Below are 16,244 nucleotides of genomic sequence, written 5' to 3'. Positions count from 1 at the left end.
ACTGCTGCGACGTTGTCAAATTCAATGCTTACTTAACTCATTGCACTTGGCTGTTCGCCTTTAGTTGCTGACTTTGACTTTTATTGCACGTTCATGGATCGACGCACTTCTTTGTCACAGCCAACAAATAGTGGGTAAAAGAGATATAAAACTTTTGGAGAGGAAATGTGGTGTCTTTTCTTATATATAGGTGGATCTAATATAAGCTAGGACTGCTTCTCTAGGTAGATAATCTCAAAACCTTCTAGTATATAACCTAAGAGAATATTTTTCGCTTTTGAAAATTGGAAGAGAAAAGCATTTGGAACCGATCAAAAATTATGAGGTTTATTATATATTTCCTCTCTGATGAGTAAAGCCGGAGTTATGATGAAAAAATCTTCCATATAATCGAGTAGAGGTAGCAAAAGAGATACTATACACCGTAGCTGAGAGCCTTATATTTATCAAACATGGGTTTATGAGTATGACGTCGAAATTGTGCAGCCATTTAGCGAATGGCACTGCAAATATGAGTCGAAACCAAAAAAAAAAAAAAATTGACTGAAGGCCGTCCCAGCCAAGACTTATAACATGTGTACGGAAAAATGGATTTAAATTACATTTGATATTAAAGATTGTATTGAAATACTTGTAAATGTAGTTTTTTTTTTGTCAGTTCGTGTCAAATTTATTCAGACGGTAAATATGTTCATCAAATGGTGCTGCAGTGACACGTCACTCCCATTCAATGTAGTAAAAACATTTAATTCGATGTTTATTAAAAGGAGATTATAGTACTCAAGCCTAATGTGTTGTTTCCATTATGCCAAATTTAATGACACTGAATTGACAATATCATAATTCCCATGACATACCGTGCAAAGCAAAATGTTATCAAATTGCGGAATATACATTAGATTCGTTAATAATTTCGTAAAACAAAGTGTTTTCTGAAATTGTTTTAAGTACAATGACAAACGTTTTCCCAACGTCACATTTAATGATGCAAAATGACAAAACATATCATCAGATATTATTCATCGATAAAATGGTTCAAATTTAGGAATTAAGATCAATTTTGTTAACAATTGGGTTTGAAAAGTGCTGTCATAAATTGTTTTCAAAATAAATGACAACCGTTTTCACGGATCTGAGTAAGACTGCCATTGAATTTGACGTAATGCCCAGTATACTTAATAAAGATACTATAGTAATGGGCAAACGTGTAGTTTTCAATGAGGCCATATATTTTTTGGAGCGGGTATTTTTGACAGCTGTCACTTGATTTATACGCAGTTTGGTTTGCCATTTCATAATGAACAAAGAAGAAGAACCGAATGAGTTCAGTCGCCATCGCTCGCAACAATTGGAGCTGTGCCCATCTACTTTATGGAAAATTTTGTGAAAGTATCTTGGTTTACGGACTTACAAAATCCAACTAATGCAAAAACTCAAGCCGAACGATCATCAAGCGTGTCGCACCTTCGGGGATTAGTCCAAATAGAGATGGCCACCGATTCCGATTTTCATAAGAATATTTTGCTCAGCGATGAAGCTCACTTTTGGTTGAATGGGTAAGTTAGTAAACAAAATTGTCGCATTTGTTTCAAAAAGTCACTGATTGGTGTGTGTTATATGGGCAGAGGAAATCATTGGTTTTAAAACATAATGGCAAACGCCTATCTTTATAATAAAACTAAATTTTTGGTCATAACATTAAGTTATATGCCTTTTATTTCTTTTTGAAATTCACATATCGAAAATAATACCATTTATTTCACAATTCCCGATCGACATAGATAACGGACAAATTAATTAAATCAAATTCTATTGTAGTTTTTAAAAATGTAAATTTTCTGTCGCTTATATCGATGCAGACCATAGAACATATTACTATTATAATTGCTATAATTATTGGTTTAGAGATAGATTAAAATTCCAAAGAGTTGCGTAAAATTGCGTTTTGTTTGGACTGCATTATTGGAAGGTGTTTTTCATGATTACTTATATAATTACATTAATTTATGCATATCTAGACCAAGCCATCTAATTAAATAGAATTGAACCCAGTTTGCTTGCTTGCAATAGTCTTTAAAATTCTTGGCACATACCAAACGACACTTGTATTTATTGTGGCGAGTGAGAGAATGCGTTGCTGTCTTGGCATATATCCAGCGATGCGTGGGTGCGCTAACTGGCAATTGCCTTTGAAACTGTTTTGTAATAAACAACTTACTATTTATAAAGTCCTTATTATTTTATGTAAAAGCTGTAATGTAATCATAAGCATTTGCATCGCGCTGTGGCGCTTCACAGAAATGACATAGTATTTATGTAAATGAATGCTTTATAGTTACAAATTTTGCTTCCTGCTGCTGTAACGAGACAGTTTAATGCTATCTATCGCAAGAAAATCGCATGGTAAATCAGGAATACTAATCACTAAAATGCATTTTTCATGCCAAAAGATTTTCTACGCGACGAAAGTGATAAATATATTATATGTCATTTGTTATGAACATATTTGTATAATTCATCATTTGTATGCCTGGCAGCATTTTCCAGCTATTGTGGTTAGGCTGAACTCATTTATTTATAAACCATTCATCAATCAGCACAACTATGACTGTTTTTGAACTCAAAATTTTTCTGCAATTGCTTTTAGTGTTGCCATATTGTGCATAAATTGGCAATATACGGCAAATATGGGTATTCCATAATTTTTATGAGAGTTACGCAAAAGGTATTAAGATCATTTTAAGCGAATTGATGGCTGTGAGTGTGAAGTAAATTTTCATTTACGTACACTTTTATAAGCAATTAAAACAAAGAAGAAAAAAGCTACGTCTCAAAAATATTATCTAAGCAAATAAAATTTTATTTAAAAGGTAGCCTCAGAGAAATTCCAAGAGGCTTAGTTCTACATGAACAGCGGTTACCACATGTATTTGATATGTTTAGTACTCAGCAAGTCACGGATATTCTAAGACATTTTCTTAAGCTTGATATTCACCGAAAATATTAAAATGCTATCAAAATTCTATGTATGGTAAAACTTACCGTTATAAATGAAATGGGGTTAACGATATTGTTTAAATAAATAAAAAAAATGTATTTACTTATTTCCTGGAAGAATAGCTGTCAAAGTTAGCATATGCATTTGAAATTTGGAAAGACTTACACCGGAACAACGCTTGAGATTTGTGAAGGTATATTTCCAGAACTCGAGTTGGGTTCCGCAAACTTACAGAGTACTTCCCAGGTTTCAATAATTTTGTGGTGTCGTATGAAAGCTCCTGTAAACTCTTTGGGCTCCCTTTAATGCAGAAAATTTAGTGACTGTTATGGTTTGATTGCCCAAAGCTTTAATGGGTTATGAATAAGATTTTTAAAACTAAAGATTGAAATTCTATGGTATATATGATATCTAAGTCAAAGAATTAATCAGATCAATATAAATCGACTGAATTCCAACAGGCTTTCATCAGGAATTTACAACAAGCCGCGTAAGCCATAGCGTCAAACTCTAAGACGAATCATGTCAAGAAATAAAACTGTCTGTTGACTACCTAATGTGTCGTGATTTGCTTCATTTGGACTATATTTTGTGAGGGGGGGTAAGTGTGTTTCTGGTATGAAAACTCATTGGCTTATGCTGATAAACCAGCTACTACTAACTATTTGGAAAAGAACATTCTGTTTGTAGAGATCTCGGCCTTATCTCTAGACAAACATTACAGGGATTTGGAAAATAAAATATCAACTTTAGAATACTTTTATTCGACAAAAATCAATCAACATTTCTTAATTATAAAAAATGATTGATAAAAAATAAAATTAAATAAATAACAATATTTTTTTTTGAATTTTGTACATAGAAAAAAAAATTATTAAGAAATATAGTTTTTATTTATGAATTGTTTCGAATTTTAATATAATTGAGATAGTTTATATCTTATCTTTTAAGTTGGACTAAACTGGACACAGTCCGCTAAATTTTATTAAAATTGGTTCAGTAGTTTGGAATTCAACCTCGGACAAACAACGTGACACATACTTTTTGAATATTTCGGTATGTATATTAATCAATATCTATCAGTTGTCCATAATTTTTTTTTATCTCATCAAGCATTTTTACCCTTACAACAATAGCAATTCATCTATGTTTAACATACTTATATAGGTAACATAGTATTTTCATATTTCTGTATTTTCAAGGTCTTTAATGCAGTTTTATATACAACTTTTTCTATAAACAGTTATGAAAAATAAACAGTTAGGAGAATCATAAAAGTCAGCGGTATCGAAATTATTTGCCATAACAAATTAATGTGATTCAAAGAGTTACGTGCAATTTAATTACTATAGTAAACAATTATTTTGCTGTGTTACACGTTTTAAATTTGATTATTGTTTTTGTTATTAAAACATTAGTTAATCACATTATGTATGGCCTTTAATTGCATTCGCCATATCGTTAAAAGTTTTAATGTCAGCCCATCAAAATAAATAAAAGGCTATTATCGCTGCCTGAAACGCAATAAATCAAGTTTAATAGTTGCTAGTACTAATACTGAGAAATAGTATTTCAAAATAATCACTAAGTTACGCTTATAAAAACATCATTTAATTATGTTACGCAATATCCATATATAGTAGTTTTCGGGTAATCAATGCTGGTTTTTAAGACTTTAATAAAAAAATATGGATATGCATTCAAGAATCACCTGGCAATTGGCAATACTTCCGCGTTGGCAAGCTATTTTGCCAGGTGAGAGTCGTAATAGGATTAGGCAGCAGTTTGCATAATATTCTCATATAATAAATGGCGTTCTGCTGCTGAATGTCTTATTGTCATTCATTTTAAAGACATAGTAACGGCAAATCGAAACTGTTTTTCAGTCAACTAGATGGTTTTTGGAAAATTGTAGAAATATCTAGAATTAGTCAGGTTAATGATGACGTTTAGGTTTAAAAATTATGGAGCCAGACTTTAAAACTTTTTTTTTGATTTCTTTAATTTTGATTCTTTTAAACTTTTACTTTACACTTTAAAGAAAAGAAACTGGAGTAAGCTGAAATATTACGTACTCCACTGAGTAATTTCGTTTGATAAAAAAAGTAAAGTAAATGCGGTAACAAGTTCAGGCCGTTATAAAAATGAAACTACAAAATATTTTTAAATAAAATTAATCATATTTAACAATGCATATATTAAATAAGTGATGTGCAACATTTTATTAGAAATGTTTATCTTTTGCTCACACACAATCCCTCAAATGATACGGTTATTGGTCAATAGCAGCACGCACAGTTTCTCTTAGTATTGACGACGCTGCTCGAACCAAAGATTTTTTGAGAATTTCCACTTTCTGTGGGGTATTCGAAAAGCCATGCTCTACAACACTGAACACAAACTATAGTCCAATGGATTCAAGTCTGGACTTTCAGATGGCCACTCATCTGCAGTTATGAAATCACAAATATTGCTTTTAAGCCATTACTGGTGGTTTTTGACTTGACGGCTGAAGCAGAATCTTGCTAGAAGATCCAACGGTCTCCATTTGTCGTTTTGCTTATTAAAAACTTCTTTCACGGTTTTTTTTTCGTCTTTTATAAGCATAATTTCATGGCGGTTGAAGAAGAAGCCGCTTGCATCAGTTGAGCCTAAGTTGTTTCAAGTGCGTTGTCAGAAGATGACCAGTTGATCGACATAGGTATTCATAGGGAGATCATCTCGAATAAGTCGTGACATTAATCTCGACGATATATCAATATCCCTTGACATAATTTTCTGTTTTCTAAGTGGATTGCTGCTAAGCGTTCGCGAACGGTTTTTCGGGCTGAATTGATAAACTTTGTAACAGAATTTATGGCAAAACTAAGTATTTCGGTCTTATAACTATAAAAATTTATGCATCGAATATATGTATGTAAATACTAGGGTCCTTGGTTTCGCTTACATTTGAGTGAAATTTTATATCTACTAAATTACTTGAACAATTTGAACCTATATGGCTTTAACTTAGTATGATGTAAAATTGAGAAAAATCGGACCTCAAACCCAGCTACGTTTTACAGAATTATTTGACATAACATAGGTAATGTAGGCATCAATTAAGACTGCTAAGTAAAATGAAGAATATGTCACAATGGGCGATACTGATAGTAATATTAGGCTCATACCAAGAATGATCAACAGAGAAACCTTTAATAAATTAAAATTTTTAACTGAAGGAAGTCAACAGAATAAATATATCCACATATATGTTACATATGTATATACAAGTATATTTTTATATAAAATATTTGAGAACGAAAATAGGTGTAATACTATTAAATGCTTCTTGATTTATAAAAATAAACTTAACTTCTGTCACCGTTATTCCGCCTAATTTCATTAATTTAAATAAATATACAGCACAGAGTTATCGTGAAAACAACTAACAATAAAAAGATAAATAAACAAATAATGATAATTCCAACCTAAGAATGGCAAATAGTGACAACTATAATTAACTAAGAAAGCACAAGCTCATTTCGACCAAGGACAAGGCGAAACGAAAAAAACGAAAAGATAAAAATATCATTATCTTTCTCTCGACACATTTCGGTGTTTCAAACCCGTTGACTTTTGTGGTCTGACGTTGCATTGCTGCCTACGTATGCACAATATCACATGGGCTTCCAAACATTTGTGCAAATACGCGCAAGTAAATATCATAACAATTGACTCTGTTAATATCAAAGCGATATCGCATACATTGTTATCTATACTTGTAGTATTGCCATGGCAGATATATCGCATATATTCATTATAATCATGTTAACAATAATTGAACGCCTACTGTGACGGTTAAGTGGTTGTGGTTGTTGTTATTGTTGTTGTGGTATTTATTGCTTCATAAATTCGCGTGCAATACTTGTGATTAGCAATTAAATTGCCTGGCCTACACTAAAAATAAAAGTATAGCTGACAACAAGAAAAACAAAAATTAAAAAAAAAAACAATGATTGCAAAAAAGCAAAAACAACAGCGATTGCTAAAATAATACAATTCAAGTAAAACACCTGTTTACATGGACTTCATACATAGCATACATGTGTACAAGTACACTTGTGTGCATTGTTTGTATATGTGCACTCATATGCACTCACATTGTTTGCGCATAAATTGAACGGTAAATGATATTACATAAATCAACATGAGAAAATGTGCAAAAAAAAACCAAAACAGAACAATGGGCTTGTCGAGTTCAGCTGAGTGATGGAAAGCTGGGTTGGTTGATAAGTTAAACTTATTATTGACAGTGCTTACCAGGCAACAACAATGTATGCATATACTTTTTGTAATGTTAAGGTTGAACTGAGCGTATATTTACAAGAATATATGTAGGTATCGATGTATATGCTAGGCTAGGGAGGTGCTTAAACATTTTATGAATGATTTTTGTAGTCTCCCTCAACCGAAATAAAGATACACAGGGCAATAAAATTTTGATTAGCTTAAAAAAATTTAAAAAAAGTTTATTAATATTAATGCCGAAAAACCGATAGGACTATGGTTGGTAGGTCTTTATTCTCAAAATACTATTATTTCACACACATACTGTTAAGTTTCATGTAAGCTGTGTGGTTTTGGAAATTTTGTTATGAAAAAATTTATTTCGGTAACAAATTAAGCAATAATTTTGTAAAGCTTTAAAAATTTTTTTTTTTTTTGCTTGCAACCTTGCTTGAAGTTTTGTGTGTCCAATGGAATCACGGTTACGGAACTACTGAAAATGTTGCTGAAGTGTTTTGGGGAGTTTACTTTATTAGAAACATACATATGTAAGTATTTACGAGGCACAAAGCATTCAATGAAGGTCGTGAAGTCATTGAGCGTGAGATTCGTCCATCTAACTCTGTAAATGACGATAACATCGAAACATTTAAAGAAACATTGCTTGAAAATCTTCGTGTTGGCATCAGTGAAATTTCAGAGGATCTCAACATCTAATCTTTTTGGGCATGAAGCATGGCAAAGCGAGACTCGAACCAAAATATTCAGTTCTTTTACCAAAAGAACTGAATCACCCACCGCGGCGAATTTGTGTGAATAGCTTAAAAAAAATTCAATATTTCATTTTAAGCTCTCAAATCGTCGTTTTTTAACTTAAAAGAAAGCTATTTGTGAGTTCATTTTTTTTATTCCACGTTGTTATTTTTTTTTCTTTAAATTGTCACTGACTATTAATATTTGAAGAAAAAATTTTTTTCTAAAAAATTTTTAATAAAATAAACAAAATAATAATAATACTCAGATCAGAATAATACCCCGGTACCCGGTTGCTAAAAGACGTCGGTAAAGTTGGTTACTAACATAAGGGGTAAATGGTGTACAGGCAAAGCTACAACTTAGATGGTTAAAAAAAAAGTGATTTAATAGTTATTTTTTATATAAGCTGTTTGTTTTGAAGAAGAATTTCATACAAAGACAGCTGTCAACCAAGCTGGAGAAGTAAGCACATATTTTTGACAGTTGTTAACGGTATATTATTACCCTTCACATTTGAAAAATCTTTAAAGTTAATTTTCAAAATTCGGATTCTAAACAGTAAAGAGAAGAATTTGCAAGAGAAGACTCTGCAAAAAAGATAAGCAAAATTTCTTGCTTAACCGGTCCTCAAATAAGCAAATTTAACCTATTTGTAGCGGGAAAACCAAGATTTCTCAAGGTTCGTTAATTAGGTGCCTCGTTCAGGTTATTTTACTCAGTTTGACTACTTTTTGTGAGCCTTAGCAAACAATGCTGATATTTCAGTTGGCCATCAACATTCTGTGCGTTATTGGCGGTATATTACCGATTCTGCAAAATAAATGTGGTAGCCAAATAGACCGACAAGATAATCTTTATAAGACGCATGACCCATCAAAAACCGCACGTCTGAAAATGTTCGAACTAATAAAGCTAAAATTTAGACTATTTTATTTATTTTTCTGTATTTTTTTAAAATCATATATGAAATTTACTTCTAAAATCAAAATTTATTTAAGGACCACCTTAATGTACATATAACCGCGTATATACACATATGCTCACACGAAAAGCGCAGCGATTGTTCCTTGCAAATCCAAACAACATGCAATTAAATGCAACTATTTTTATACATTTTTTTTTAAATGTTTTAAATTAAATTATTATTTTGATTAATATGTTATTTTTTAGATCAAACAATAAATATAAGCCGAGCACGGGCTATTGTTCGGGCGAATTAAAAAAAAATAAATTTTTTCTACTAAATATTAGTTGGCATACCAACAATTAACTGATGGATGATAACCGCAGGATAGAAATGAGCGAAAATACTTTGGGCGATCACTCTGCGTCAAATGCAGTAATGCGCTGACATTTGCAATGCTGCAACTTGCTCAATGCTACAGTGGCGTGCAGTGAACTATGAGCAATAGCCAACTCAGTGGCAGTGGCATCGTGCAGCAACAAATAGAACAAGATTGCATGTAATTGAACAAAAAAAAAATACAATATTAACAACAATATACAAACATACACAGATGCATAATAAACGAGCGCCTAAGCTCGCGTTGATTAAAGCTAATTACGACAAATGCCTGCCATTTGCACCGCCGCGCCCTCTGCTAGACGTCGCCGGCATTTACTGCGCGGCGACCTACCTCAATCTAGAACTTCGTTGCACGCAAGCGCGTTGCACTTGTCATTGCTTAAGTACGTGCGTGCATAAATAGTCGCACATTTACTTACAAACACACATATATACAAACATATACAAATATACATCTAAGCATATGTGTGTGCGTGTGCACGCGCGTAATTAAGCGTTGCAAGCGCTTCAGTTGGCGTTTGCTGACAAATCAGTTGAACGTTTTAGTTGCCGATACTCGTCTTAATGCTGTGCGTTTAGTGTTCGCTGTCACGCACGCGCAGCCGCCGCTCGCTCTCATTCACAGAAAATACAGAAAATGTGGTTTAGTCGGCAATACAATTTGCTGGCTGGTTTTCATTTGTATTTGCTGTTTGTTGCACTTGCAACATTACGTCTTTTTACAACGAAAAAAGAAAAAATGAAAATAAAAACATTTTTATGCCCTGAGTTTTATTATTTCATTCGCAGTTAATTGTCTGTTTTAATTTTTTGCTTTCATGCCTAGCTGGTTTGACAACTCTGAAAAGTAAATGCCAATGTCTTAGAAATATGTGGCTTAGGCCTAAATATGAGTTCATTACTAGTTTATTAAAAGTGTGTTAAAAAGTCGCTGCACAGTGGTCACATGTGCTGAGAATTACAGTGAAAAATATTTCTGTGTAAAAATTTGCTTTTTTGACAATACTAATGCTGAAGAAGGCTGTACTAAAAACTTCAACATTTCTAAGAATTTTAGAATATTATGTTGGAATTTTATCGAAAAAGAAGGGACGTTTTAAGAATTTGTAACCCCTAAACAAGCTAAAAAGCATCAATAGAGATAAAAGGAATAATTTTATGAAGAAGTATAGCGATCAGATAGCGAAGCGAAGAAAACCTTTTGTATAGTTAGTATAAGTGGTGTAAAGCAGCTGTAAGGCCTCGATATAGAAGCTATATACTCCGACACTTCTCAAATTTAAGATTTCCTCCTGCTTGAGTGTTTTGCCTAAGACAGACCAAAACTAAAATACCTCGGTTCTTACACTTTTAAACATCTAGGTAAAGTACCTAGGTTTTTAACAGTATTCACAAAGAAATGCATATAGCAGTTTCAGTGAGATCCCCTCGCCATCTTGGAAGTTCAGGTATCTAATCGAATCATATCGAAAATAATAATTCTAACAAACACATCTTGCTTTAAAGCACACCAGAAGAAGCACCAAGAAATTGCATGGTATCAGAACGACAAAGCAAGCAGACACAGTGAAAAGTGATAAAATTTAAAAGACCTAAAGAAATAAAGAAAACCAAGTGAGAAAACTTTATAGAAGTACATGGTGTTAGCTTTTTTCGAAGACTTATTTGGTCGATTTGGAGTGGAGTTTTCTGTAAGGAGCTCTCCCTCAAGCTTAGCTTTAGGCTGTAGTTTTTTTTTTCAGTCCGAAGTGGCTGCTATTAAGATAGCAGTAGACTAACTCATCCGAAGTGCAGCTCCTTTCAGAGAGGTGAACATTCACTCCGCAAACAGAGCGGCAATACTAGCTCTGAGCGCGCGAACCTTGCGTATAAAGCTAGTCAAGCAGCGTATGTTTGGACTAGAAATAACATCAAGCTACTTTATCATCAAACTCGTTTGGGTGCCAGGTTATTGTCCAATAGGCATTCATGCTATAAGGCTAACAATTCAGTCGGACGCCAATTCTCAAAATTGTATGAAAGAACGTCAGGTGAAAACATCGTAGCACTTTCTCCTCCATTGTCTAGCTTTTGCAAGACTGAGTTCGAAACATCTCGGCAGCTATACCTTCAGCGAACCAGGATACATAGCCGAAACTGACATTGGCCGTCTCAACAAGCTTGTGATCAGCTAAAGCGCTTTGCCGATTTAAGATGGTTTTTATGATAAATTTTATAGGAGTTCTAGGTACCACAATGGATAGGCGTTATAAGTTATGGAAGTGAGATCTCTATTCCAATCGACTATTTAGCCTAACCTAACCTAACCTTGTCGAAGGCAAGATCGTTTATAATTTCTTGGATTCAAGTATCCTAATTGAGACATATTCGAAGATTAATAATACAAGTATTTAAAAATATGTGCATGGGTAGGAGTAAACTGACGAATGAAAAAATATTTAATTAGAAAAGGCGGAATACTATATAAAACGCTACCATCTGCTTGATAGTGAAACAATTATGTTCTATCATAAGACAATCTTACTGCAAAGACAATGAGCTAGGATGTAAAAGTTGTTTTTAATATCAAAGTTTAAGGTCAGAAAACAGTACAAAATTTTATTTCAAAATTTTTCGCTAACGTGTATGCAAATATTTTCGGCGATTTCGAATATTGGAACTTTTTTTTTAATAAAAGTTAGTAATTTTTTCAAAAAAATAGGGATTTTCTACACAAATATTTACTTTGTAGCCATCTGTGACTTGCTTTATTGGCTCATTTATGTACAGATTACCTAGTTGCACTTTGATTGGCAGAAACCTACCCCAATAAACAATGATGTGCAAATTGGTTTAATAACCAATATTTTGCAAGCTTGTTCTACGGTAATTAAATGGAGATGAGCAATTGAAAAGCGCGATCATTTAGCTTTAATTACGAGTTTAACCTTGCAAATGAGCACGGGTGCATTTAATTTATGTAAAAACAAAAAAATTATAAAAAAATTAGAATTCATTTAAGAATTTCGAAAGTAGGAGATTGAGTTTATATAAAAACATAAATTAAAAAATAAATAAATCATATATGTTAAACAAATTTAATGAAAAAAGCAATATATAGTAAAAAACTTTATAGTTTCTAAATTGAGCACAAGCTTGATTTATTTTTGATTCATTTATTCATTAATTTTGGTATTTGTTGGTTTGTTCGAAATTTTATACTTTACTTATAAATAAATAATGTTATTTTGCACTTACCAGCGCCATAGTGGCCACCACCAAACCGAAGCAGAATGCAATTTGTGGCACCGATGCTGTGTACGTATCACCGCCGGTACAACTGCCTACACCGATGGCGACCAAGAAGAAGGTGCCCAAGAATTCGCCAATTAGAGCGCGCCATATCTTCTTATTCTCTGTGATGTCACTGACACCAATAATTTTCGGAATGTCTGTAATGGAAGGGAAGAGATATATTAAATAATTTTTATTATATACTTGTACATATAATACCATATACATATTTATTTAAAATAAAAAAAAAAAAACTATTATACTCTGTAGCAACATGTTGCGAGAGTAAAAAAATTATAATTTGATTTGATATATAAAAAAATAATTTTTTTTTTTTTAAAGAGTTATGCAAAATTAGCAGAAAGAACAGTTCATGCAGCAATTATTAATGAAAAATATATTTGCGTTTGTATAGGTGTATCTAAATATTCAAAATAATAAATTAAATCCCCAAGCACTATAGCAAAATATTTGTGTACGCTATTTGTACCTTAAAACGTATGTAAAAATAAATATATAAATTCATACTTTTCATTCTTCACTTCATTAAACCCACAAAACATTAGTTTTGTAATTTTTCATTTCATTTGTGCTTCAGAAGTTAGCAAAACAAAACAATACAACGGATTTATTTGTCAAAGTAATATTTTATAACATACGAGCACCAAAGTTATTAGGGCTAGTAAAAGCATTTTGATGTTCCGGCATTCGAACGTAAAATTACTGTGAAGCAAATCAATCAACAAAGTCAAGATACTAAGCATCGAAAGACAATGAGTAGCGCTTTGCCGATAGCAATAACTAACTTTATTTATACAAATAAACAAACAATTCTTTGTGTATGAATACTTTTTTTCCGCCATAAATTGAAGCGGAAAATACCAAAAATATTCATATTTATTTTAACACCCGTTGATTCTAAGTGTTTGTTTTGATTGACAGGCGTGAATTTTGATATTTGTATAAGCATACCAGAACACACACAAATTTATTGGTGAGAATGCACAGTTGTTGTTTTTGACACTCGTTGCTAGCACACAAATGAAGCTGCTAATTTCTCTATTTTATTGGTGGGGAACTACGCGACACTTGATGTCTACAAATATGTCACACTGAAGTATGAAGTATTTGATTTATAGAATTTTGTTGCTCCATTTGTTTAAGATTCGTTAATATAAGAATGTACTTATGTATATTATATATAAAGCTTAAGACTATCTATTTAGTTGAACTGTTTATAAAACAAAAATATATATATAAAAAATAATTCTCTAAGGATATGTTTTCAAGAATACGACTGACGGGTAGTCAATAATCAAAAAAGAAATAAATCATATAGGAAAAGAAAATAAAACAAGAAAAAAACGTCAAATTCGGTTGCACGAAGCTTATACTAGCTATACTTTCACAGGTGCATTTTTTATAGCATAAAAATGTATAAAAAGATTCGTATCTTGATTTTGATCCATCAATTTGGAAGTCAGCAATACGATAAAGTGGTCCGATCTGAACAATTTGTGCAGAGATTGCAGCGCTGCCTCGGATAACAATTTATGCCAAATTTCATGAAGGTACCTTATCAAAATAAAAAAGTTTTCCATACAGGAACTTAAGTTTTATCGATCAGTTTGTAAGGCATTTATATCCTACCAGTATAATGGTTCGATATCGGTGGTTCCGACAACTGAGCAGCTTCTTGCTGAAAAAGAACTTTTGCAAATTTTTGATCGATATTTCAAAAACTGTGGTTCTAGTTCCGGTTCAGGGTATAAAAATCTGCAATGTTCATATATCGTTTATCAAAATTTACGGAAAAAGCGGATAAATTCATTTAGTTAATAAAATATCTATTCCGCAATGACACCTATTCGGAGTGATGATAATGAGAGTTGAAATTTACATATTTTTTATTTCAAAAATACCACTATGTATTATATAATTATATAATTTTAAAAAAATTTTGTATTTTGGATTGCTAATTTTATCAAGAATGCAAGTATTTGGTTTTAGTGCATCAAATAATAAATGTCATACGATGCAGAAAATGTGTTTTAGTCGAGTTCAGTCACCGTAATTCATTTATATATTTCATTAGAGATAATAGCAGAGAAGAGATAATAGCAGAGAATATTAAAATAACTTATCAATAAAATCAATAGTAATTGGTTGATTGCAGACATTGCCCTGGAAATGTATAGAGTTCAAAAGGGGCATACATACATTATATTATAATAAAAGTCATCTAAAATACCATTATTGATATTTTAAATGTTATAAAGTGTTATGTCATTAATGGAATGTTGGAAATTATAACTTTATTTTTAAAAAGTATGCAATTAAATGATCTTATGAAAAGACAAATCAAGTATCACGAAACACAAAAATTAACAATGCAATAAAAACGATTAGAAAAGACAACGGTACAGAGTACATAACCTATAATTTTCAAATAAAATACCAGCAATTTTTCTTTTCACTTCTCTAACGTTTCTAGTTAAGAAAATATATTTATATAGCAAAAAGCTATCCAGTCATTTAAGCAACCATTTATGCAGTAATAAATTCCAATAGTTCTTCTTAAAACTCCTTCCAAATAATGTCAACGTAAATAATCTTCTAATAAAGCTTTTGCAAACTGTAATTATGCAATTTTTTTAATGTACTTACTTCGTCGCACTTTGTTTTTGTTTAAAAAATATTGCCCAAACCACAAAATCAAATATGAATTGTCATAAAAAATTCTGCAAGCAAATATTTAGCAATAATTTTTATGACATTGAATATTTTCTTACACTTTTGCTATCATCTCACTTACTTATCTTAGATACGAATACAAAAATTATTTTTACTTTTAGTAGCATAACGGTTATTAAAAATGGTTTCGAAACAAGTCGTCATAAATCACTTTCAGAATATGGAAGCACATTTATAACACTTTTTGTGAGATGACATATAAAAGTGTAAAGAAGTATATATACCATAGATATAGGTATGAATGCAAGTGGTTATAAATAAATGTGTGCTCAGCGCAAGTTCGTGCGTAATTAAATTTTTAAGATTAAGTAAAGGCTTTTGAATATGAAACGCATGTGAAAAGTTTGAGATAAAATTGTCAAGCATTGGAATTAAGTAGGAGTTTCTTGTTAATGATAATTTTTACTAATATTTTCTACAATTTGTTTTTGTCTGAGCTGTTCAAAGACTAAGCGATAATAAATTATTTTAGAAATTTAAATAATAATACTTTTGAAAACAACCAAATGGCGTGTCAGGAATAGCACATATTTCAGCAACCATATAATAATCTCAGCAAGTTTTGATGTTCAGCTAAGTTTTCTAGCGGATAAATATAATTAGAAAGTTGTAGGTACAGTTATTAAATAATATAAAAGTTTTTAATTAGAAAAAAAAAATGGGTTTAACATATGTAAGCCTCGCAGCCGTGTTCAGTATTATTTTGAAAACTATAATATATATAAATAAATTTATTGTGCAATAAAAGTTTAAAAGTTTTTTGTAATCTCAATGCAAAACAAGAAAAAACGCTAACTTCGGTTGCATCGAAGCTATACAACCTTCACAAATACAAAAGATTCCTTAGAAGAACTTATTTTTGAGCGGCCAGTTTGTATGGGAGCTATA

General features: G+C 31.7%; 1 protein-coding gene across 3 annotated transcripts in view; it reads right to left on the bottom strand.

Annotated features, from left to right (window-relative positions):
- Positions 1-16,244, bottom strand: part of Drip (aquaporin homolog protein drip) — a 73,885-nt gene that overhangs the window by 13,134 nt on the left and 44,507 nt on the right. For all 3 annotated transcript variants that reach the window (XM_070108728.1, XM_070108729.1, XM_014239005.3), the window contains one exon: positions 12,567-12,760. In XM_070108728.1, the coding sequence (XP_069964829.1) occupies positions 12,567-12,760 (194 nt within the window). The remainder of the gene's footprint in view (positions 1-12,566; positions 12,761-16,244) is intronic.

The sequence above is a fragment of the Bactrocera oleae genome, chromosome 4 (assembly GCF_042242935.1).
Source record: "Bactrocera oleae isolate idBacOlea1 chromosome 4, idBacOlea1, whole genome shotgun sequence".
NCBI lineage: Eukaryota > Metazoa > Arthropoda > Insecta > Diptera > Tephritidae > Bactrocera > Bactrocera oleae.
Note: the sequence above shows the minus strand (reverse complement) of the source record. Positions and strands in the feature narration are given on the sequence as shown.